The following is a 26,527-nucleotide window of genomic DNA, read 5'->3' as shown; positions in this document are numbered from 1 at the left end:
CTGTTTCCCCACTCCAAGGGTTTTTAAAATTTATGGATCAACCCCCACCCTCACCCCGCTTTTTGTTTCTTTTTCTTTTTACAGCCTATCAAATTCCATCAGTGTCTACAAAATATTGGCCTTACTTGTTCATTCAGCATGGATTTTTGTTATGGATGTTTACATTATAAAGATAAAGCAGTGTTTAGCAAAGCAATACAGAGGACAGGGAAGTGTCCTTGTGGTGTAACCACTTTATGATTCATATGGATTGCTAATGGATGATGATGATGATAATAATAATATTAATAATAATTTATTACTTATACCCCACCCATCTGGCCAGGCCTCCCGAGCCACTCTGGATGGCTCCCAACAGAATATTAACAACACAATAAAACACCAAACATTAAAAACTTCCCTAAACAGGGATGGGGGATATGCTCTGGCTTTTGGAGATTTTATGAGTGTTGCAGTGATGGACAGCCACAATTATTTCATGTACACAGGTAGCAGTAATATCCTAGGTATATCAGTGTATTTAGAATGGCTTCAGCTGTTCTTATAGAAACTGTTAAGGGCTGAGGTTCCTCTAATGAAAGACAAGAGATGTTTTCCGAATGAAAAAAACCTCAAAGGGAATGTGGTGTTATTGCAAGAGACACATCTTCTGGTGGAAGATAAAGAGAGACTTTATGAAGACTAGGTGGGAAAAGTATATGCTAATGTGTATTCTAATAATTCCAAGGGTGTGGCTATTCTTATACACTGTTTTTATAGATGGTGCTGCAGCGTTACAAACAGTAGTCGATCCAGCTGGGGGAATATTTTAATTTGATGGAGAAGACCTCAAACATGATACAGTGGTACCTCGGGTTAGGTACTTAATTCATTCCGGAGGTCCGTTCTTTCTGTTCTCATCCTGAAGCAAAGTTCTTAACCTGAAGCACTATTTCTGTGTTAGCGGAGTCAGTAACCTGTAGCGCATGGAACCCAAGGTACCACTGTAATTACTGTAGTGAACATTTATGAACCAAAATTTGATTCTCCTACAACATTTCATGTGTTTTTGAGCTATTAGACTGATATGACTTATGATCAGGTAGTAAAGAGGGTAGATTTTATGATATTCTTGAACCAATTTTAGATAGGAATACTCCCCGCCCCCTGCAAAATCCAATCTTCAGCAAGTCCAATGCTTAAAGTATACCTGTCTGAATTTGAATTGATGAATGTTTGGCACCTACAGCACCCTACATCCACATGATTACAGTTTTTTCATCAGTACACTAAAATTGCTTCTAGTTAGATTACTTTTTGATTTCTTCTCCCCTGCTTCAATATGTAGCAGCATGCCATCTAGATACAAGTGCTATTTCAGATTATGCTCCAATGTCTCTTACCATGCAGTCATCCAATGTGGTTAAAACTTCTGGCTCTTGGTGCTTACATATTGCACTTTTGAATGATGGAAATGTTAAAACACAGAAGGGGGTCTGAACTTCTGGAATATTTTGAAAGTAATGAGGGTACCAATTCTTCATGAGCTGTTGAATAGGAAGCATGTAAAGCCTATATTCGAGGCTGGATTGTATAATATGCTTCCCATAAGAAATGAGTTAGAGTTTAGAAAGAAGAAAACTTAGAGAAACCAGTGAAGTCTTATTTGAGTCAAATTGCAGCAAGCCCTTCCCCAGATCTTTTTTCTCTTGCCAAATTTGGCTATTATTGGAATTTATTAGTTTTCCAATATTATTCCAATAATAGCCAAATTATAACAATACCAATTCATACCCAATTAATACAATTATTCCCCTTCCCCAGATCTTTGTCAAAGCTTGCAACTTGCTAAGTATGAGTTGAATAATTTCTGCTGAAGCTGGATTTGCATTTTGTGTGTGTGTGTGTGTGTGTGTGTGTGTGTGTGTGTGAGAGAGAGAGAGAGAGAGAGAGAGAGAGAGAGAGGTACTGAGAAAAAGATGAGAGACCAGGGAAGATTTGGTGTTTTTTTTTGTTTAAAACAAAAACAAAGTAAGAATTATATTCCACTGATTACAAGAGAACACAATACGGTATACACAACACCAAAAGAAATAAATTCAGAGTTTTAGAAGTATGGTTCTGAATTGTATAGGAAAAATAATGATCCTTTTGGGCTATGCTTTTTAATCCCTTTTCTCACAGTTGGTTCTCCCACAGCTCAACATGCAGCAGAAGGAAGTTCTTTGAAAACCATTACAGATGGAAGAGATTCAGAACGATATTCACAAATGAAGACCAGGAAAGTGCCAGGGCCAGACAATTATTCTGCAGAATGGTACAAGACATATTTAAGAATTTTGGCTCCTAAACTTGTGTGCTTATCAAAAGGCCTTTGAATTAGGTACCCTGTCAACTTCAATATATTTCTAATACACCTAGGTCTGGCAAAAACCATCCTAACTGTGCAGATTATAACTCAATCTCTAGCTAATGTAGATGTTAAAATAATAACAGCGAGTTTGGCTGCTGGAGCTCAGGCAGGAATATAAACAATTGTGCATTTGGAGCAAGAGGATTTCATTCAACATTGGATAGAGCTCATCACCTAAGATTGGTAACCAAGAGAAAGGCCTTAAATGGTTATATAATGGCATTTGACAAAGCATATTGGCAGTTTATGTTTGGTACTTTGGAAAAAAATGGGATTTCATCAGGAATTAGCAAAAACATTTTTTAACTCCTTCCTAAATCACAGGTAAGAGCAAATGGAATTCTTTTGAATAGGTTTGGTTTGGAGAGAAGTACAAGACAGGGGTGTCCTCTGTCTCTGTAGATATTTATGTTTGGGACCATTGGCATGTACTCTTGATGAATGCAGAGCCTGGCCCCACATAGCTGTAAGGATGGCAATGGTGCCATCAGGACTTGGGGGCAGACACTCTAGATGGAGCAGGAGGTCTCCCCGATGCAGAAAGGCTGCCTTATTACCAGGGTCACCATGTGTCAACGCTTGATCAAGTCCAGCATCCTGTTCTCACAGTGGCCAACTTGATATCTCAGTGGGAAGCCCACATCTGAGTGCAACAATGCTTTCTGCACCTGCAATTTCCAGTGGCTGGTATTCAGCAGCTGCCTCCAACAGTGCATGTAAAGGCGAGTAGCCACTGAGAGCCTTTACAGGGAACAGTCCTCTATTTGCAGGACCTTAAAGTGACATTTCTGTACTTAAAGGGGTTCTCTACTTGAAGGGCTGTCCAGTCTGACTAACTGTACCCACTGTTGTCCTCTCTTTTTTGGTGACACGTAGCCACCTTACTTAAAATATTTAGAAGTACATAGAGTAATGCACATCACCATACAAAGAGGGGTATCCCTGTAAGATCATTGAGTCTAGAGTCTAAAATTACCCAACTGCATCGCTGATGTATGGGCACTCTCCTCCACACAGACAAGATAAAGGAGTCTGACAAGGATGTGTGGTCCTATTCTATGGTGAAACCCAGCCTTGTCTCTGCAGACCTGCACGTTAGGAAACCTGAACACCAAGCACCTTGGATGACTATTTGCTTTTTTCAAATTGGATAGGATCTAAGAAGTAACACATGATCCATGGCAGGCTCATGGTGGTATTCAGTCATTTATGTAGGATGTGTGTTGTCTTTTGTAGGAAGGCACTTTGTCAAGTCAACTTGCTAGTCCAAAAAGCTCTGCTCGTTTCCAGTGCCTGGCTGCCTTATCCTGAGATGAGGCCCTGCAGAAGTTGCCCTGGAAATCCTGCCACTCGGCCCGTCTCCTGCCGACTCCCCAAGAGATAATTTCTGAAAATGGCTGCCATGTGATTGGAAACTTGCAGAGAAATTCCTCCCTTTCTTCTCTTAATCTGAGACCTTCCAGTCCCTGAGAGAGGCTGATTTCCAATGGTCAGGCCTGCATTGAGAATGAGCCAGCATGGCTTTGTTAGGGCCACTCTGCTCCCATTCACAGAAGGCATTCAGTGCTACTCAAAGCATTTCCTAATATTGGTAGCAAGGAAAGAGATAGTTGGGGTGTTACTGTGATTATAACATTCCTTGACAGGGAAAGGGGATCATATGGATTTGTTTATCTGATATCTGGAGGGTAACCTCTGCTCAAGTTGTTGCCGGTCACTTGCTTTCATACCACAGGCTCCAGGGGGAAGCAAAGCATCATTGCCAACACTTTTTTTTTAAACAATATTTTTGGGTTGTGTGTGTGTTTTTTTTAAACAACCTTTGGAATGGGTATTTATTCAAGGCAGCAGGGGGATTCTGATAGCAACTCTTTCTCTGTGCTGCAGAGACCCCCCCCCAAATAACTCACACACTTCAGTTGCAGAAAGATAACCAAACCTTCAAACACACACACACAGACACAGACACACACACACACACACACACACACAGAAACCCCTCCTGTCATTCTCTCTCAAAAAACATGCCACTTTCCCTGCTGTATGTGATGGATAAAGAACAAAGTTTATAAGATATTAATACACTGAAGACATCAACACTAAGTTATCTGTTGTTGTTGTTGTTTAGTCGTTTAGTCGTGTCCGACTCTTCGTGACCCCATGGACCAGAGCACGCCAGGCACTCCTGTCTTCCACTGCCTCCCGCAGTTTGGTCAGAACTAAGTTATCTAGTACGTCAATTTCACACAGAAGGTTATACTTGAAGGCAAAATATCAAGTGTCAATGGTGTTTTTTGTGTGTGTCCACTTCGGTCTGGAGCAAAAGGCTTCACACTTGAATGCTTCTTCAGCACAAAGAATAGTAAGCACACCAGGGAGAAGTCATGGTGTGTATAGCACAACCCTCCTTATGTCTGCTTGGAAGTTTAGAAACACAAAGAGTTGCAAAGGGCTTTGCAGGTCATCTACTTCAGTGCTCAGTAGTAAGTGGATTTAGCAATACAGCTTGAATCCTCCCCCTTGCTAGCCCATTTTTCTGTGTATAGGGTTATTATTATTATTATTATTTACACAATCTCCTGCAATCCACAGCCAGAAGTGGCAGAATCCAAGAAAAGATATATATTTTTCTGTTCATGCCAATGCAAATAAAACCCATCATTATTACACCCATGTTATAGGGGGCAGGACAGGGCAGAACCATTCCTGGGGGAACTACTGTGAGAGCCGGACGTTGGCTAGATAGGCTACTGGCCTGATCCAACAGGGCCCTTCTAATTGAGAAGCGAGGTAACTTCATGAATTGTTTGTACAAGGTCCCTCGGTTAACAAGCTCTCTGCAGTAGGCGAACTGGTGCCAACCACAGTTGACAATGTGGGGCTACTAGATATGGACCATTAGTATGGCTTCCTTAATATGGGGGCAGTCCTTTCCTAGAGAGGGTGGTGCGACTTGCCAGGGCAGCAGCAGCAAGCCATGACAGTTCTCACCCACCAGGGGTCACTGTGGCACTTGCAAGTTTCTGACAGCAAGGAGAATTTGGGACCCAATGCCTGCACATACAGGTGGGTTGCTTCCATATCCCATGGCCTGAGATCTGCCCGGTTACAGGCTACCTGCCTGGGCAGCAAATTCTCACATTTTTTTCAAGCAGCCACCTCTGGCAATAACATGCTTTTGATAGAGCGATGCTCTCTCTCCCTCTTTCTCTCTCTCAGCAGTGTCCTTGGCTCCAGCTAGCTCTGGTGGAAGGTATATCACTTAGGCAGAATAAGGCGCCTCTCTCTCTCTGCACAGAATGAACTTTCAGGGAACGGCATGTATGATGATGATGTCCTCTTTAGTGCCTCTGCGTCAAAAGCTGCGGAGACACTTCATCTGAAACACATTCAAGGTCCTTAATGGGACTGAGACGGTCCTTCTTGAGATCATTTTTCTTAAGTGAGGAAAAGGGCCTCTCAGGGCTTGCCCCCTTTGGGGATGGCCAGCTTTAATCAGGGTTCACTATTCTCCCGACGGTTCTCTAAAGAGACGTAGCCACACTAAAGGGGGGGGGCACGAGTCTGGTTCCTTTGGGGATATGTCAAAGCATCCTTTGAATTCAGGACAGAGAAAAGGAAGCATTTCTTCCCACATCATGTAACTATGAAATTCCCTCCCAAATGATGTAGTGATGGCTAGCAACTTGGGTGGGTTTAAAAAACGGTAAGACAAATTCATGGAGGATAAGGCGGTCAGTGATGTATGGAAGTGAGAGCTGGACCATAAAGAAGGCTGATCGCCAAAGAATTGATGCTTTTGAATTCTGGTGCTGGAGAAGACTCTTGAGAGTCCCATGGACTGCAAGAAGATCAAACGCATCCATTCTTAAGGAAATCAGCCCTGAGTGCTCACTGGAAGGACAGATCGTGAAGCTGAGGCTCCAACACTTTGGCCACCTCATGAGAAGAGAAGACTCCCTGGAGAAGACACTGATGCTGGGAAAGATGGAGGGCACAAGGAGAAGGACGAGATGGTTGGATAGTGTTTTTGAGGTTACCAGCATGAGTTTGACCAAACTGCGGGAGGTAGTGGAGGACAGAGGTGCCTGGCGTGCTCTGGTCCATGGGGTCACGAAGAGTCGGACACGACTAAATGACTAAACAACAACAATATGCCTCTGAATACTAAGTGCTGGAAATCACAGGTGGGGAGAGCACGGTTGGGCTCAGTTTCTGCTTGTGGGCTTCTGACAGGCATCTCATTAGCCACTGTGTGAACAGGACGCTGGACTGGATGAGCTTTTGCCTGCTCCAGCAGAACTCTTATGTCCTTCTGAATGTTCGGCCTCCATTAGAATGGGGGGGGGGGTATGCCATATATCCCCCAAGGAAGGTATCCCCAATCAAGGTATGCCATATATCCCCCAAGCAGGACATAGGAGCAACAGGCTCCCCTGTGGTTGTTCCCAAGTGGTTGGCATTTAGAGGTACAGTTGTACCTCGGAAGTCGAATGCCTTGCGACTCAAATATTTTGGCTCCCGAACACCACAAACTCAGAAGTGAGTGTTCTGGTTTGCAAACTGTAATGGGTATGAGTTACTCGTGCGTAAACTGCTGCCTCTCTAGGCTAAATTGCCTTGTTAAACCTTTCTGACTGCACAGCCCTTCTCGTCGTGGCTGCCTCAGTCACTAGCAGAATCCGTCAGTGGGCGTTTCTTAAACCTCTTCCAACATAAAAGCTGTTTGACGCCCAGTCTCCTCCTCCTCTCACTGCGCGGGAGTCTTCTGCGCAGGGAGGGCGTGGGTAGCGGAGGACCTGTGCTCTCCTCACTGATGTCCAGTGAAGAGTCCCGGAGCCCTCTCTCCGATTCCCCCATCTGCCCCCCTTTATCCCTGGTGTTGCGCTGATTGGCTTCCCCCTCTACTGAGCTGCTTCTCCCCCTGCTGCTGGGTCCTTCGCCAGCATCATCTGGGAGCCTCCCCTTCGCCTCTCGTTCTGATGTCAGTTCCCTGACACAAACATTCTTCGGAACCCGAATGTCCGACGTGGGTTCCATAGGTTCTGATTGGCTGCAGGAGGTTCTGAATGTTTTGGAAGTCCAACAGACTTCCGGAACCGATTCCATTCGACTTCCGAGGTACGATGGTAGTATACAGTGGAGGTAGTACGCAGTCATCATGCTTAGTAGCCACTGATACCTTGTCTGTCATACTGCCTAACCCCCTTTTAAAGTTGCCTGTTGGTAGCAACTCTACACCTTGTGGCAGCAAATCCCACAGCTCAACAGTGTGAAGAAACACTTCCTTTTTGCCTTCCCTGAATTTTGCAACATTCAGTTTCATTGGCTAACCCCAAGTTCTGGAGTATTACAGAGCCTCCTGGTTCTTGTTATTCCCCTGTTGATTTCTATCTATATCTCTTTTGAAGAAATGTTGCAGTTGATGAATTGTCCAAAAATCTAACCAGAATTAAACTGGAGCCAGAGCCAACAGGATGTCAGGATCCTGGTCAATAACCAAGTGATTTTGTTTTGCTTAGTTTTGCCCCGATGGGATACCTACATGGGACACCCTGTACAGCATCTGGGGTTCGATTGTGGAAGAAAAGCAGGATGCAACCACGCCCAATGACAAAAATGCTGATGGGTAGTTGAGGAATGAAGTAGAAGGAAACCCTGGGCAGGAGAGAGAGAATGGAATAACATGGAGTGGTTAGCATCTTCTCATGCAACCTTTCGTTGGGGGCCTCCCCAGCTCAGCATTCGGGCTGAAGAGCCACTCCTTGGAATGTAGCTTCCACAATGGATGTGGAATTTATTTTTGTTTTCTTGTCTTTGGAAGGAGATGGAGCTAACTACTGCTACTGCAGCAGCAGCAGCAGCAATTAAGCCGAACTTGCAAGATGCAACACCACCAGAGGCCCAGAGGAATTAAGACGGCTGCAGAAAAAGCACAATGATTTGAGGGTTTAACCCCTTGAGAAATAGATGAGATCAGCCATGGCTTTAATGAGCTCCTTGTGTCAGCTCCTGCAAAGGTTTCAATGCTTCAAGTTTTCGTTTTTTCAAGTGCCGCATTGCCCACAGTGGTTGCGTGCAGTGGCTGCTGAAGTTGCAAGAACTATGGGATGCAAGGAAGATCCTCCGTAGAGCCCTTTAGGGGACGCCTATCAAAGGAAGTGATGTGGCCCTGTTGACAGGTTGAGTCAACTCCACAGGATATTTTGTCAGTTTGGTTTCTTAGCCACCAGGTTAAACGTTGCTGCACTGCAAACGATTCCCTTTTAGAAAACAGCCTGGGCTCTTCCCCTCACCCCTCCTGGGTATAGAGAGGGAATGGGGGGAGAAGTCATACCAGATGGGCGGGATATATATAAATAAATAAATAAATAAATAAATAAGAATAATAATTACTATTACTATTATACCATGCGTCCTTCACAGATTATGGGCTTTGCCCCCAAAGATTCCTGAGATCTGTAGCTTTTTAAGAATCTGGCAGAGATGGTAACTCTGGCCAGCCAGGAAAATAAGTAACAATATTTATAAGCGATGCCACATTTTGTACCGGATCCTATCTAAGATCCAACAGGATGAGGGCCAATAGGATTTGGCGGGGGCACTACTGCAAACAGATATGCCATGACAACGCCCCAAAAGAATGACTACAATGAGCCATTGTCCCACAAGATGTGGCCCATCAAGGGGAAACATACTCATGTCCAAGTTTACACCATTCCCAGACCTATTGTAAAACTTTTTCCGCCTATTAACTTCAACGAATGGACAAAGCAATACAAATAAAATAGCTGCCTCTGCATCAGAAAGTATCTCACCCACATCATGATGACAGAGTAGAGAAGGAAATGGGTCACCCCAGGTCTACATGTGGTCCTCAAGCCCTCTCTATCTGGCCCAGGGACAGTCAGTGAAGGCAATACCAAGCCAATGTGGTGCAGTTGTTAGAGTGTCAGGCTAGGAGCTGGTAGACCAGGGTTCAAATCCCCCACTCGGCCATGGAGCTCACTGGGTGTGTCTGGGCCAGTCGCTGCCCCTCAGCCTAACCTATCTCACAGGATTAGGGTGGGGACTAAATGAGGAGGGAGAGAACCACGTGTGTCACCTATAGCACTCTGGAGCAAAACGTAGGATGAAATATATATAGGGATGCAGGTGGCGCTGTGGGTTAAGCCACAGAGCCTAGGACTTGCCGGTCAGAAGGTTGGCGGTTCAAATCCCTGCGATGGGGTGAGCTCCCGTTGCTCGGTCCCAGCTCCTGCCCACCTAGCAGTTCGAAAGCACGTCAAAGTGCAAGTAGATAAATAGGTACCGCTCTGGCGGGAAGGTAAACGGCGTTTCCGTGTGCTGCTCTGATTTGCCAGAAGCGGCTTAGTCATGCTGGCCACATGACCCGGAAGCTGTACGCCAGCTCCCTCGGCCAATAAACCGAGATGAGCGCCGCAACCCCAGAGTCGGTCACGACTGGACCAAATGGTCAGGGGTCCCTTTACCTTTCTCTCTCTCTCTCTCTCTCTCTCTCTCTCTATATATATATATATATATATATAAATGAACCAACAGTCTGATTTGGTGGAAGGTGTCTCCCTATGTTCCTCTGTGCCTGTCTAACAGACGAGAGTCCACTCCCTTCTCCAGAATGCTAAAACAGCCAGCAGGATTCAGACGCATCTGTTCCCTTATTAGGAGGCTAACCTGCACAGCAGACAAATCGACAAACACACTGATGAGTCACAGGAGGAGCATGAAAGTGAACCGTCACATTTCCAGGGGGCAGAATAGTGCATGCTAAAATTATCATCTCCATACCTCGCTGGCTTTATCCGAGAGTTAAATAAAAGAAAACCCCCAAGTCAAAGCCCCACCACCCGAAAAGCATGACACAGAAAAGGCATTCTTAGATCCATGTGGAAGTCCCAGCGATTCACTTAAAAGTCATGGGTTGCAGAGGCGAAGGGTGGAAACTTGCACCAAAGTCCCCTTCAGTAGCGCAGAAGACATTTTGAAATGGCAAGTGTGTCCAGAAATTTGGATGACTCAGCAGGATGACTCAGCAACTATTTTAAAATGTTTGTCCACACAGGGGGAAGTGACAGCTCTTCCTACATGAAATGTCTTTCGATGCAAATGGCTGGGCAGCCTGCGATTATCTGGAAGCAGAATGAGACTAACTGGCTCACCATGGGGTCCCTGGGGATCAATTCAAAATTGTTCTGAGCAGAGAGGCAAAGATGGGTGCTATGGGGCAAGAGCTCTCTGCTTCTCCAGGCAGCGGCAACTGTCACTCAACTGCCGGGACTGGGATGGGGCGGGGAGGCAAGGAGGGTGGGGCAGCACATGTCATGTGCATGCACAGATGTGCCTGTTGCCACCAACCCAGCACTGTGCTACGCTCCCTGCCCTAGCGAGTAGCCCTCAACCTTGCGGGCTGCGACTGCCACCATTTCCAGATTCGTACTGCAGCAGCTGTTCCCTTTCTCTTCCACCAAGACAAATAGGTGCGACACAAATACTGGTGGACTCCAAACAGCCACCAGTCAACTGAGATTTTTGAAGCAATTACATTATTTACTGACAGAACTATGCAAAAGGTTGCCTGAAACAGTAAAAGAACAAACAGCACTTTTTGAAATAACAAAGAGTGTGCTTAGCATAATGTTTTGGCCCCTGGCTACCAAGATGACCAGCTTACAGGAACTCTCTTCTCCAAGTAAGGCCATATCCAAATGAGTTACGATCAATTCAATTACGAGCTGGGCTTGGCAAAGCAAGGTATTGCACAAATATTAACTGAAAATACAATGGTTGATTTGGAGCCAAATTCAGGGTTTGTTCAACTTGTAGTTCAGTCATCAGGAGTCTAATGGGGCCTGCACCCCTCATATGAATTTTGCTGCACACTCAGAAGGCCCCAAACCACTTTCCTTGGCTGCTGCTGCAGCAGTGAAATTGTCTATTGCTATGGCTGCGTTGGCAGTGGTGGCCACGGGTAGGGAAGGGTATGGAGAGAGAGCCCTTAAAATGCAGCTTTAACAGCATTTTTAACATTAGGGACTGAGGGAAGTATAATTTTCCTATGGCATCTGCTAGAGCTCAGGTGCCCCAGAAAGCTATTTCCCAGTGTTCTCCATGGCTCCATGGATATTGCTGCAGCAGTGTGCAGTTTGGGGAGTAAGAGAGATTCCCCCCCCCTTTGCCATCACTAGGGATAGGCGAACATGTCAATTTTGGTTCCTCTCTCATTTTTCCAATCTTAGGTTCAGTTCTCTACAATTCCACACCAGTTCACTATTTAAAAAAATCATCAGTAACTTAGTGCAAAATTCTCCTAATATGCATGCTGGCATGCAATTTTGCCTCATACACATATTTTTACAAAGCAACGTTCCCTAATACAAGGCATTTCAATATTATTCTCACAAATTCATGCATTTTTATGCACATACTACCTGCAATATGCATTTCTTCCCCATAGCATTAACTGCATTACAACATTCAGAGAACTGGTTGCATATCAGTTCGCATACGGTGAATTAGGCAGGTTCAGCCTTAAATGCCAAGTCAATCTCTTCCCTGTCCCTGTGTGGCTCCCACAGTTGCTGGTCTTTAGAGGACAAGTGAGAAAAGAGTTGTGCGGGTTACAACCTGAGTTGAAGAAGAAAATGGCCTGGTTCTGAATGCCAATACACTTGGTAAATATAAATTCTAAATTTATATTCCAAACTGGGGAATTATTTAGTTCAGTGACATCACTTCCTCTAGGTGCACACCCCGGAAATGATCTCTTTCAGCTTCTGCCTTCTGGAAGAAGGTACAGGGTTATAAAGACTAGGACTAGCCGCCTCAGAAACAGTTTCTACCCAAATGCAATTCTGGTCTTAAACGCAGTTTAAGGAGTCTCTATAGGAGTATGTTGTAACTTAAAATGGGGTTTCAGAGTTTTTAGGGGTTTTTGAATGTCTTATGTAGATTTTTCAATTTCATTGTTCTGTATGGGACAATGACAATAAAGATATTGTATTGTATTGTATTGTATTGTATTGTATTGTATTGTATTGTATTGTATTGTATTGTATTGTATCGTATCGTATCGTATCGTATCATATGCTGCAAAGGTAATTCCCAATAATTTTTCCCCAATAAAAAAACCCATCTCAATAATTTAGTTTCTTAGAACGAACTTATTTGCCCCCTACATCTTCTTTCCAGCTTTCTGCTGCACCTTCTCACGTGGCTGATGCTTTATGTCCCTTGGCCTTTATTCTCCCCTGGGTGCATCAGAAGCTGCTGCTATCTTTGAAGGAGCAAACAGTGAACACTACAGTCCCCTCATCATTAATCCTGTGTTAGTGTCACAAGCTTCTCAATATCCCTTCTAGGTCTCTTTTGTTCTGCCTCACAATCTCCCTGTGGCAGCGGCTGTGTTTTAATATAGGAAGCACACTCAGAAAAGCTGCCAGCGTTTATGCAAGTGGAAATAGCTGAGAACTTAAAACCAAGAAGCAAAGCATATTCTCCTAGGAATCCTTGTGAATCCATTTTCCTTCAAGCCCCGCACCTCTTCTCCCCCTCCTGCTGTTGCAAACCCCTTGCTTGCCAAGTCGAAGAGGAGGCAATGACTGCGTAAGATCAGCCTTCCCCAACCTGGTGTCTTCTACGTGTGTGGAGACTGTGGTGTTTGGGGCTGATGGGAGTTATAGTTCAAAGAAGCTGGTGGGCATCAGGCTGCCTAGAATGGAAATCTCAGACCAAAGGTGGCCGCTAACATTGACAAAGACTGCTATGTTGTTCTTTTTAAATTATTATTATTTATTTAAATTATTATTATTATTATTATTATTATTATTATTAATATTGGCAATGCACCAGTGGCCACCCTGCAGGGATGCCTCAGAGCAAGGCCTCAGCAAAGCTCCAAGCCATGCCTTCCTTCCCTCCCAAAAGTCTGATACGTTGTTGATCTCATCACTACCTTGGTGGAGCAGAGGCCTACAGGTATGGCAAGGGAGTGCAATGCAACCTTGGCCCAGGGGCAGCTGCAGCTCTTATTATTTTTATTAAATTTGTATACTGCCCTTCATCTGACGATCACAACATAAAAATGCAAAATGAGAACACAAAATATATAACATCTCCACCCCCATTGTTCAGCCTGGACACTGAGGTCCAGCACTGAGAGCCTTCTGGCAGCTCCCTCCCTGCGAGAAGTGAGGTTACAGGGAACCAGGCAGAGGCCTTCTCGGTGGTGGCGCCTGCCCTGTGGAACGCCCTCCCATCAGATGTCAAAGAATTAAACAATTATATGACTTTTAGAAGACATCTGAAGGCAACCCTGTTTAGGGAAGTTTTTAATGTTTGATGTTTTATCATGTTTTTAATATTCTGTTGGGAGCCGCCCAGAGTGTCTGGGGAAAACCAGCCAGATGGACTAAATTATGATTATCATTACAAACCAATAATTCCCCACTCCTACAAACATATTTAAAAGACCATAGAGTGCTTAAAGAGCCAAAGGCCTGGGAGAAGAGGAATGCTTTCACCTAACACCTAAAGATATGTAGCAAAGACAAGCTCTTCTGGGGAGAGCATCCCTACAAGTGGGGAGCCACCACAGAAAAGGCCTGTTCTCGTGCTACTGCCCTCCGGACCTCTTGCAGAGGAGACAAATGAAGAACGGCCTCAGATGATGATTGCAAGGTCTGGGTCAGCTAGCATCTCTGTTGGGATGAACTTATTTCAAACTTGATGATGATAGTGCTGCATTCAAACCCACTTTGAGCACAGTAATCACAAATAAAAGGTATATCAGGAGTGGAAAACCTTTTTCAACCCAAGGACAGCCACATTCTATTCAGAGGGTCACATGCCAGTGGTGGGAGGAGCCAGAGGAAAAATGGGCAGAGAAACAAAGGTAAATGTTACCTTTATACAGTAGGCTAGTTTCCACACACAATCACACACCCATGTGTATCCTCCACCAGGAGAAGCAAGAGGCGTTATCAGGGTTCAGGACACATTCCAGTCAGGCAAAAGCACTCAGGGAGCAAAGAAGGGTCAAGTGAGGAGTGTTGTTTGGGGACCATTCCAAGGAGCAGACAGAAAGGCTAGGAGGGCCTCTCTTCGCCCTTGCGTCTGAGGTCCCCCATTCCTGGGGTATCTAAATAAACCTGGCTTGACATGAACTGGGTACTTATGCGATCAGCATGGAATACTCTCTTCACATCTGTGCGGCTGTGCTCCCACACCGCTTCCTAAGTGGAATGCTGCACCTGGTGCAAAAGGGGATCCAGGGCAGAGCTATGATCATGATGGAAAGTTAGTCATTTACAGACAGAACATGGCCTGAGCCAAGGAGGGTGGGGAGGTCACCAGAAGCAAAGGAAATGCTAATCCATTAGCTGGGAGATGCCCCTGAAGAGACCTCATTATTTATCCCATCTAGGTGGGTGGTTGAGAGCAAGGCTTTCTTATTTTTGGAACTGGTGGAGATGCACAATTCATGATGATCAAAGAACACCAAACAGGTGCTAGGCAGGTCCCTGTCCCCCCTGAATATCGAGTCTGTCACTCTGCATGTGCTGATGGACACATGACCACTTTCCCATTAGTAATCCCTCAAAACATCCTTCCTGGTAAATTGAAATTAAAATAATAATTTCAAATGGAACCATCTGGACTGTTTGTCCACCAGTTATGCAGATGTGCTGGGCTAAGCCCACCGCAGATTCAGAAGGGGAGGGAGTTAGCAGTCTCCTCACTGACATCTGAGCACATGCACGACCAAGCTCTCTTGGTTAGTACAGCAGGCAGGAGATGGCACCCAGCCCCCAGAAGACAGGCGTTCCTGCCATTGCTTCTGCCTTGACTGTTAAGAAAGGAGACACATCTGAGAAAGCAGGTTTGGGTCCACGAAAGCTTTCACAACAATAAATGAGTTGGTCCTTAAGGTGCAGCGAGATTCTTTTAATTGTTTTTTTTTTGCCACAAGAGACTGACATGGCTACCTCTCTGGACCTTTTTATAAAATACAATAATAAACATCTAGGGTGCATTCAGATGTGGGAATTCTTGTGCAAGTTCTCTTGGTTATAATGTCCCTGTTTCCTTTTTTCTGTTGCATTTTGAATTGATGCACCACCATGTGGCGCTAAGTATCATGTACATCAGTGGGCGCAGTGTGACACTTATGTATGCCACCAGATTCACTGCGACATGTGCTTCTATTCCCCCACAGCAAGAAAGAACTGTATGTCAGAAGATCACCCCCAAATTCACCCCACAGTTGTTTGGGTTAATGGGGTTGCAAATGCATAGCAATTAATGCAGGAATGAGCACGAAGAGTTCACGAGATTCTGTTGGGAAAACAGAACAATGTGCTGTATGAATGCAGCCCTAGAAAGAAGCTTCAAGTGTTTACAGCACTCTACATATATAATTTCAGAAATCTGTACAACAACCTTGCAAGGTAGGGTCAGGATCCCAGGTGCTGAGGCTGAGAGAAACTGGTTCCTGACTAAGGCTACTGAAGGCTACTATTTTAGTCCATGCTAAAGGCAAGGTTAATCAAATTCATAGCTCAATCTCCAGCACAGATTTAGGTGCATTTAAGCACGCTGATTTCAATGTGCCTAACCTGGCCGTATCATCACTAGACACTTTTTGTATTGCCGGAGACTAGAGCGGCTCATTCCTCAGGTGCGTGAGGAGGTGGTGGAGATGATTCTACTCTTGCCCAGGGAAGAAATGAACAAGAGTTGCTAGGCAACAGCAATGTGCTTGCTGCCTCCTGCAGACCTGATTGGCTCTGAATTTGGTGGCATGTTCCGGCTGTGCACATGGGGAAGTGCGCTTTCTGGAATCCCAGCAGTCTCCCTCCTGTGGCTAACTCAACAGGCAGCAAAGCCTTCCTATGTCTCTGTTGCCCAAAGGTTAGCAGCATAGGAAGCTATTTTTCCCAGAGTCAGGCCACTGCTCCATTTAGCTCAGTGTTGTCAAGCATTGACTGGCAGCAGACATTCCCAGCCCAACCCCAAAGATGCTGGAGATTGAAGCTGTGACCTCCTGCATGCAAATCGGGAGCTTTAGCACTGAGCTACGGCCCCTCCCCAAAGGCTGGAGCAGCCTGGAGCAGTCCACCCAACTCCCAGAAAGAGGAAAGCGCCCCCCGGGAACCAAAAGAAGTGAGAAGACTCACTTTGGTAAGGACTCACGTTGGTAAGTGGAACGGCAGGACTGGACTGGGCTGGAGCAGTTGCTGCTGCTGCTTAGGTGAAGTAAGGTCACAATCATGCAGGAAACATAGGTATGGATCCTAGGAAGGCTGATGGGAGTGTGGAGCAGACCAGGTGGAGGATGAAAATCAGGAGTGGAGGACCTCAAGCTTGGGGGCCAAATGCAGTCCTCAGGGTCTCTCAAACTCAGCTCTGCATCCTCCTGGTGTGATTTTGCCTGGTAGGAACATGCACATGAGCTGCAGCAATGCCTCTCGCTTGTGCAGAGACCTCTGGCTCTTGCAGGACTGGAAAGTAGCTTACTACACAATGACTGAAGTCCCACCTGTTGCTCTGCCCACTTTTGTTTCAGACCACACTTAGTTTTCCTTCTGGCCATGCCCACCATTGAATGTGGCCCCTTGAGTTGCGAAAGGCTTCCCTCTCCATGGAAGAACTGGTGTGCTTACTGGTCTGCACTTACATGAAATAGATTTTTTTTAAATGCGGCTACACCTACACTTCGGAACTCCCTGCCTGTTGACATCTGGCAGGAGTCTCCAGGGAACCTTTTTCGGCTTCTGCTTAAAACATTTTTTTTCTTTAGGCAAACATGTAGATGTCAACATGTTTGAATCTTTGTTAATTTTGATTTTCCTTCAAATGTTTTAAGTGCTTGCTTTTAAACTCTTTTCACAGATAATTTTAATACTTCTTGTAAACCATCTATGACACCTTGTGTTTCACAGTGGGAACAAAAGTGGGCTAGAAATGGAAGGGAACTAAACACAAAATAATGTGGAAGGCTTTGCTTGGGGGGGGGAATTGTTTGACAAAGAGCTTTTTTCCCTTTGCAGTTTAATTAGTGGACCTCCACCCCTCGATGTCTCGATCTTGCCACACTCAAAGGTGGCTAGAGAGAGAAGGTCGGCCGTATCCTGGCCCAGTCCAGCTTCATATTTTACGCTGCTGATAGCTCCTTTCTTTCTTCTCACCCTGATAAAGGCAGCTCCAGGTTCAAAGAGAATCAAGGAAGCGGGCTTAAATGATTACTTCTAAGTGAGGATTAGAGATGCTGTCATGACGACAGAAGCTACATGACCAGGATGTAGAGCAGACTTCAAAAACACCATACTGGTCTGCACTCTGGTTACATTTTCAGGAGAGCCACACAGACAAGTACAGACACACGGCTCCACGTCCCTCTGCCTCCACCAGGCCTTCCCAAACAGGGGTGGCGGCAGAGTGGGAAGCCCTCAAGGGTTCACAGGCCGACTGCTCTCGATCCCACCTGGACCACTTTGTGGAATTCAGGCAAGAAGCTGGACTCCGCTGTAGAATCCTCAGAGCTACAGAGGGCAGATCTACAGAGAACCACAGAATTGTAGAGTTGGAAGGAACCTCAAGGGTCACCTATTCCAACCCCTCTATGATGCAGGCATCTCTAGTAGATCATCCATGACAGGTGGCCATCCAACCTCTGCTTAAAATCCTGCAAGGAAGGCGAGTCCACTATCTCCCGAGGGAGTCGGTTCCACTGTCGAACAGCTCTTACTGTCAGAAAGTTCTTCCTGATGTTTAGCTGGAATCTTCTTTCTTGTCATTTGAAGCCATTGGTTTGTGTCCTACCCTCCGGAGCAGCAGAAAACAAGCTTGCTGTCATATCTCCTCTCAGTCTCCTTTCCCCCCCCCCAGGCTAAACATATGCAGCTCCCTCAACTGTTCCTCATAAGATATAATTGCATAACAATTTCTCCCAATGCAATGCTTGTTTTAGGGTTATGTTCACTAACTTATCCAATTTTCACGCACACGATACTTGTACGCATTGCCTGGCCTGCGAATCGCTATGCAAAATTTGGATAAATGCGAATTTCAAGGGATGGCTGTGTTACTGCTGGCATACTGTATCAGGGAGTGAAGATTAGTCAGGTTCACCTTTACTTGAAAGCTGAATCAAAATTCTCCCCTGTGCCTAAATAAGGCTTTGTGGCAGCAACTCTCCAGGTGTCAGGCAGGAGTATTCCCACCACTTGCCACTTGGATATGCTAGAAATGAGACAGTCTTTAAACCTCTTTTGTTGACCACCAGCATTACACTTTCCATTTTTAAGTTCAGAATAGAGTAGTTGCTTTGGAAGACGAAAATCAGGCATCCGCACAACATGACCAGTCCAACGAAGTTGATGTTGAAGAATCATTGCTTCAACACTGGTGATCTTTGCTTCTTCCAGTACACTGATATTAGTTCACCTATCTTCCCAAGTGATGTGCAATTTTTTTTGGAGACATCGTTGATGGAATCTTTCAAGGAGTTGGAGATGGCATTTATAAGTGGTCCATGTTTCACAAGCATATAGCAAGGTTGGTCCTTCAATAGCTTTGTAAACAAGCATTTTGGTTTCCCTGCGAATGTCCCAGTCCTCAAACACTCTGCACTTCAATCAGGAGAGCTCAGGCGATGCTGGATTTCGGCATCAATGTTGACCCTTGTGGAAAGGTAACTGCCTAGGTAGGAGAAGTGATCAACATTTTCCAATGTTATACCATTGAGTTGGATTTGTGGCGCTGCAGAGGGGTTATTTTGTACTTGTTGGTGCAGCACTTTGGTTTTTTTGGATGTTGAGCGACAGGCCAAGCTTCTTGTAAGCTTTTGCGAAGATATTTAGGATGGTTTGGAGGTCATCCTCTGAGCGTGCGCACACTAGGGAACTAGTGTGTGGGAACTAGGCCACATTCAAACTGTACATTGAAAATGCTATAATACCACTTTAAACAGTCATGCCTCCCCTCAAGGAATTATGGGAGCTGTAGTTTGTTAAAGGTGCTAGGAGACCCCTATTCCCCTCACAGAACTACAATTTCCAGAGTTTCCTGGGAAGAGGGATTGACTGTTAAGCCACTCCAGGTCTCTCAACAACTCTCAGAAACCTTAGCAAACTATAACTCTCTCAGAATTCTCCCCACATTCTATGCAACAAATGTTGACTATTCACAGGAACCTAAATAGTTATGTTTCTGGGGGGTGGTAGCAGATTCAAACAAGAAAGGAGATTCCAACTAAACATTAGGAAGAACTTTCTGACAGTAAAAGCTGTTTGATGAAGGAATGGACTACCTCAGAAGGTGGCAGACTCTCCTTCAATGGAGGTTTTTAAGCAGAGGTTGGATGGCCATCTGTCATGGGTGCTTTAGTTAGATTCCTGCATTGCAGGGGGTTGGACTAGATGACCCATGGGGTCCCTTTATATTTATATAATTCCGTGATTCTATGAAAACCTAAAACCAGGAAAAGCTGCAACTATTACAAAATGTACCAAGTTGGGGACGCGGGTGGCGCTGTGGGTTAAACCACAGAGCCTAGGACTTGCCGATCAGAAGGTCGGCGGTTCGAAGCTCCGCGACTGGGTGAGCTCCCGTTGCTTGGTCCCAGCTCCTGCCCACCTAGCAGTTTGAAAGCACGTCAAAGTCAATGTGCAAGTAGATAAATAGGTACCACTCTGAGCGGGAAGGTAAACGGTGTTTCCGTGTGCTGCTCTGGTTCGCCAGAAGCGGCTTAGTCATGCTGGCCACATGACCCGGAAGCTGTACGCCGGCTCCCTCGGCCAATAAAGCGAGATGAGCGCCGCAACCCCAGAGTCGGCCACGACAGGACCTAATGGTCAGGGGTCCCTTTACCTTTACCTTACCAAGTTGGCATATATCATGCATGATTTCTCTCCCCCCCCCCTCTCTCTCACACACAATGTATTTTCTTTTTTATAACTTTTCCTATTTCCTATTTTATTTCAATAGCAGCAAGGAACTCCAGGTTCCGAAAGATTTGTTCAGTGTGCTCTCATACTTCAGGCATTTGAGTTGGTATTGCCCAGGAACTTTCAAGAAGAACTTTACCACCATAAGGTCTAGAAACTTGCTTTTTTAAAAAGAAAAAAAAATCGTAAGAAAATTCGTAAGAAAAATAACATTCAAGGACACATTCAGTGCTTCTTCCATGAAATTCATCCTAACAACCCCAACTACTAATTTGAGCCACACTATTGCCTCCAAATAGCTTAACAGAATCTGGCAAAGCTACCATTTGAATGTCTACTCTGGAAGATTTCTCTCTCCCATCAATTAATATCAAAGCCCTATTTGGCTGTTTACATAATCCAGTGTGCATTAAACATGATTGATTCCGGTATTATTGTGTACCAGCTAGCCGATGCAACAGCTGGACTGCAGTCATTTTGACCCTAATGTCCTCCCATTTTAGAACATTTGCCATCCAAAGGTTATGAGGTGCACTCCCTGAGCAGCAACAAAATCAAGTTGCATCTCCCGTATGGCCCAACTGATGTCTCATGAGTCGGAGATGTGGCCTGTGTCGCCATTCTATCAACTCTTCAGTAACCCTTCCACATTTTAATCAAAGTGGGCCTTTCAGGGTGGGGCTTTTGGGTAGAAGTCCATCCCATTCACAGAGAATGATGATGAAGGACCTCAAACACAGCAGAGTGGGCTTGTCACATTGTGAAGCAAATGAAGTAGCCACATTGCCACCTACAGAGCCACCCCAGTAACACCATTAGCCCAGAGTCTAAAATTACCTAACTTACATGAAGGGACTATCTGCTCATGTGGGGCTTGGGGCTGAGGGGGTTGCTTGCTATGCAGTGTGACTGGAGCTGGTCCTGGGGGACTTCCATCATCCTGTGTGGCTGGTCACTTGGTGCCACCCAGCTTTTGCTGCGCCAGATCCTCCATTTTGAGCAGGCCTCACCTCCAGGGCCCATTGGGACAGAGGCATGGGGGACGGATCCCTCTGCATCAAGGGAAGATTCGTTTGCTTCTGAACTCTTGGGAACGTATACAAGAGAGGAGAATGAGGGCCATGCCACTTGGCGAAACCCCCATCGCAGCCAGCTAATGGATGGCAAGAAAAGGAATTGCGCAACCAATCATGAGCAGTCGAGGCAGCAATCAACAAAGGGGATGGCAGAGCACAGAACGGACAGCTGGCCATGGGGCAAATGGTGAAATGCCCCTTAGAAAAAGCCTCCCGAATAACGAACAAAGGGGAAGAGATCATGATGGGCACAGCAACGTCCCTCAGGCTAGAAAATAAAGCTGCATTATGCTTAGTAAATTATTTGTTTCATTTGAGAACTGACATACTTGGAAAGCCATAATGAACATGAAGGCAGTCCAAAGGCATTGCCCAGCATTCTTCACTCCCATTTGGAAATAGCTTGAAAATCAATTTCCAATTTCTACAAGTCCTCAGACCTAAAGTGCTGCTCATTCACCCCCCCCTTCTCTTTGTCTTTCTCTCTCTCTTTTATTTAGGTGGCTGGCCTTAGAACTCAGGTTTCGCTAAAGAATGACAATAATCCACTTGATTATGACATGGAACGCCAGAGGAATTTTCCCTTGACCCATTTGCATTTTACAGGGCTGCATGAACTTCTCCTTTTATGCTACATAATGTGTATTGAACTTCATTTCATGCCGGATAATCTTCCTTGAACAGTAAAAGGAATACACGAAAAGTACAGCTCCTGCCCGATGGTGCTTTCCTCCCCTGATCCTCCCTAGCTTGCAATAGGAAAATGAGTGGGAGCTGAGCGGATGCACCTAACAACATATCAAGAGCCTGTCCATGGGATCAGACCAAAGACCCATCTAGTCCACTATCCTATTTAAACACAGGCCTGCCAGCAGGACCTGAGCGCAAGAGCCATTCTCCCCACCTGCAGTTCCCAGTCCAAATGCGAGCGTCTGGAACTGGGCCTGGAAAGGAGCAGCAACCATGAGCTGCAAGATATGGGAGCAGGCAGGATAGAAGTTCAAAAAGCAACATGAGCACAACTCTTCCTCCCTCCCTCCCTCCCTCCCTCCCTCCCTCCTTCTGCCTTGTGCACCCTTTCTATCCTCCATTGGTGAAGTTCCCATATCTACTATGTGCAATTTCCACAACAAAGAAAGGTACTGTGAGGAGCTTCTTCACTGAAGTCTTCACCACCAGCAGAGTATTAAGAGACCCATCTTTCCTTCTGACCCCGCCCCCCCAGTCCATATATTTCAACACCATAACCATTGGGAAGCCAATTCACAAGCCTCCACGTTCAGCACTTGATAACGGTCACATTAAGTGCAGGTCTGTATATGACAGGAATAAGCCAAGGCAGATCTAATGCCACAGTTCATCATAACTTCTCATGTCGACTCCAGCCTACAAAGCTCTTGCATCTGTTCACACATTCAGCTGTGAGTCATTCCCACTGAGCTACTGATCTGTGAAAAATCAAGTGATTGATGTGCATGCGCATAGCTCAAAATCCCACCACAGAGTGCAGGGAATTGGTTTTGCAACACAACCCTGCACCGCAGCAGAATGATATGGAAAGAGCTGACCAGGAGATAGAAAACTGCTGGTGTTTCCAGGAACAAACTCTCAACTAAATAAGCTCCAGTAATGAAGGGATGCAGCCAAGCCGTTTGACATGGGAAATCACCATGCAGCTCAGCTAGACAGTCTACCAGAGCAGAACTAAGAGTCACATGGGCTGGATCTAGATACATCAAAGAAGTGCTTCAGATTAAAGCGTTGTAAATTTAAACAGGGAAAACAGGTAGAGAAAAGCGGGACTCCATGTCGCCATCTGGTGGCACAATGTTATATCGCACATACAATGCATATAAATCAGTTTTTCTTTACCAGTCTAGCTGAGTCCATGGACTATTCAGAACAAGTTTGCTCCCCTAACTTAGGCACCTCAATGCCACAGTTCAAAGACAGTCCTTATGCTTCAGGTGATTATCATTCTCTACAGTAGGCATGGGAAGACACCTGGTTTGTGGGCTCTACCTTGTTTTTTAAAATAAAGACCCTGAGGTCCAGCAACTGGAACCAGGCGCACAATGGCAGCTTGGGAAGGGTGGCAAAGCCAGTTATCTAACTGTGTTCTAAAAACTCTATGATGGGATGATCTGCCATAGACAACTTCAAATCTACATCCTGAGTTATTGCAGGTCATTATTCTAATTTAGGGTCAAAGGGCTTGGTTGTTATGGGAACTGCATTTTTATTTTTAAAATTTATTTCGGGAAATGGTGTAGGCACTTTACGTGTTTGGGAGGGGTTCTGAGCCTCACTAGTTTTTCTTAGGTTATTTCCATGGTGTCCATGACTGTTTTTTAGACCTCCCAATATGCACCTGCACCCAGAGCAGACTGCTAGCCTCTGGTGCAAAAGAAACAATGCGCTTAAAGTAAGCAAGAGCTGCTTTGTTTTCTATGGGGAAAAGCGTGGCTTTGTAAGAACACCAAAAACAAGGAGTTTCGCGCTCACAGGATTGTGAAAGTGGTACCTTGGTCAGCAGCTAGACATGCCAGAGGGCCACTGTGGGAGGAGTGCCAGGAGATGCCCCATCCTACCCCAAACTGGCATGATCACCAGTGTTGCTCCTCTGCATCCTTCTTTCGCACCCGATGTTGGCTATTGGAGACAGGAGATGGCCAGGGACCACTGCAATGGCATCATCAGGGATGCCAGCAGGATTTCCTGGGCCTTCTACATTGCATTCAGATTGCAAGCCTTGCATTAACACCCACCCCACCCCAAAACTATATTGACAAAAGCTGCTGCCTACATACATGTACTAACTTAGCCTGGCCCACCTCACAGGGCTGTTGTAAAGGGTGGGGAAGATAAATATACACAGCCTTTTGCTCCTGGGTGGAAAATCAACATCCAAATATATAATGCCACTGACATATCATATAAACAAAAACAGAAAAAGAAGCCTCCTTGCTTTAACCACAATGGTTACATAGTCCTGATATTTGCAGCAAAACACCAAAACAAACAGGTTTGCCAACCCTAATAAATAACAACAACGGGAAAAAAGTTGTGCAGTTTCGCAATTTTGGCATCTGGATGGCCAAGTCTCAGTCTAGCCTTTCTCACGTCAGATGTTCCCCTACCAACCCATTGAGGACAGTGGGGCTGAGTGAGGATGGGGTGGGGTGGGGGGCTAGCAAATGCTGGCCTGCTCTTGTGCAACTGTAACTGCATGAGGGCAGGTGCTTGAATAAGATTCATGTGCAGAGTGTTTTCTTGCAAAATGGAGAGTCATTTGACTGCGCACCCCGAATGATATCGTCCAGGGAGAAAAACAGCAATCCTGATCTTTTGCTACCTGCCACTCATTTTTTTATGCCATTAATAGTCAGCCTTATTGTGCAGCTGTCTCCAACCTGGTGCCCCCCCCACTTGCCTTGCTCCAAAACAGGTGGGGAATACCAGTTTGAAAAACGGTGTTATTGCAGAATGAGCTTATCTTTCAAAAATCACTTAGCGTTCCATAACACATTCTACCCAGGCAGCAAGACTTTTCATACTGCAATAGCACCCGAAATAATAGTTTCTAATTCAGCAGTTGTATACCTGCTGGTGGAGAGACAATGAGCATGGCTGTGCAAAATGTGCAAATTAGTTCCAGAATCAGCTTGCATGTGCAACTGGAACATTGCAGTTTACATCCTATAGGCTTATGAGATATTAATTACTTAAATTTATATCCTGCCTTTCCTCCCAAAGGAGCCCAGGCCAGCGAACAACAAGTGATAAACAATTAAAAACATATTAAAAATGTATGTGTACAAGTTGGTGGGTTTTTTTCATGTTCCTGTCATTGCTGATAATCTATTTATTGTTGCAACTTATAAATTGAGACCAGCTTACTTATGAGATTGTCTTACTCCACATATATGCCTGCTTGACCACTTCAATCTGTGGAAGTGTCACTTTTACAGGTGCCACATAAAAAATGTTCTGTATTTGTAAGATATCAGTCTTTTAGTGTGGCAGCCCCTACACTCTGGAACTCCCTGCCTATTGACCTCAAGCAGGTGCCTTCACTGTGTTCTTTTCAGCACCTGCTAAAATCATTTTTGTTTGAGCAAGTCTAACCAGATGTGTAGAATGTGGATGCATGTTTCAATCTGTTTTCAGTTTTGCTGTTTTTGTGTTTTGAATGATTTGTAGAGTCGCTTTGTGGCTTTTTTGCTGATGTTACTGTTTTAGTCTCTTTGTAAACCACTTTGAGGGTTTTTAGACAAACAAGCTGAGCATAAATTCTATGAAACCAACCAACCAACCAACCAACCAACCAACCAACCAACCAACCAACCAACCAACAAACCAGCCCACTGCAAATCACTTGTTCCTGGGTTCTCACTTACCCTTCTCTCCTTGTCTCCATATTCCACGCCCAAAGTGTCCATTGCACGGACAATGGCTGCCAGTGACTGGATAGTGTTGCTATAGACCACAGGCTTGTACTGCTTCACATCTTCACCAGAGAAGCCATCTTCGTGGATGATCCTTTGGGAGAGGGGAAGGAAACAAATGAGCTTGTAAAAGTCTGAAATAGTGCTTCATTTACAAGGAAGTTATTCCCAAACCAATCCACAAGTTTCTGCATAGTGTTAAGAGCCAGACAATGGACATTGCTTGCATTGTGTGACAACTGGCTCCATATAAGCCTGGCTCTGGCTACTGAAAATTCTGAAGCATTCTTGGAAGAGAAGGCCGTTGATGGCTATTAGCCACGATGGCTATCTTCTGCTTCCAAGGCTTCAGAATGCCAGTTGCTGGAAACCAAAGGAGTGGAAAGAGCTCCTGTGCTCCAATCCCGCTTGCCAGTGTCCCACAGGCATCTGGTTGGCCACTTTGAGACCAGGGTGCTGGATTAGATGGGCCTCTGGCCTGATCCAGTAGACTCTCCTTGGGTTCTGACCCCTGTAGATGGTCATGGAAAGCTGGTGGGGATGTCAGAGCTGCTGGCCACATTCTTCCTTCTGTTGTTTATCAATGCTCATCTGATCTCTCCGTAGCTGCTAATTGTCCCTGCTCCCCCATCCCAACCCTTAGGG

General features: G+C 45.3%; 1 protein-coding gene and 1 long non-coding RNA gene across 7 annotated transcripts in view; both read right to left on the bottom strand.

Moving 5' to 3' along the window:
* The window catches only part of LOC144328429 (uncharacterized), a 253,965-nt gene that overhangs the window by 146,721 nt on the left and 80,717 nt on the right, over window positions 1–26,527 (bottom strand). The window lies entirely within an intron of this gene.
* GNAO1 (G protein subunit alpha o1) overlaps window positions 1–26,527 on the bottom strand; it is a 170,798-nt gene that overhangs the window by 77,137 nt on the left and 67,134 nt on the right. For all 6 annotated transcript variants that reach the window (XM_028739517.2, XM_077931756.1, XM_077931757.1 and 3 more), the window contains exon 3: window positions 25,835–25,976. In XM_028739517.2, the coding sequence (XP_028595350.1) occupies window positions 25,835–25,976 (142 nt within the window). The remainder of the gene's footprint in view (window positions 1–25,834; window positions 25,977–26,527) is intronic.

The sequence above is a fragment of the Podarcis muralis genome, chromosome 7, assembly GCF_964188315.1.
Source record: "Podarcis muralis chromosome 7, rPodMur119.hap1.1, whole genome shotgun sequence".
Lineage (NCBI taxonomy): Eukaryota > Metazoa > Chordata > Lepidosauria > Squamata > Lacertidae > Podarcis > Podarcis muralis.
This window is presented reverse-complemented; position numbering and strand designations above follow the sequence as displayed.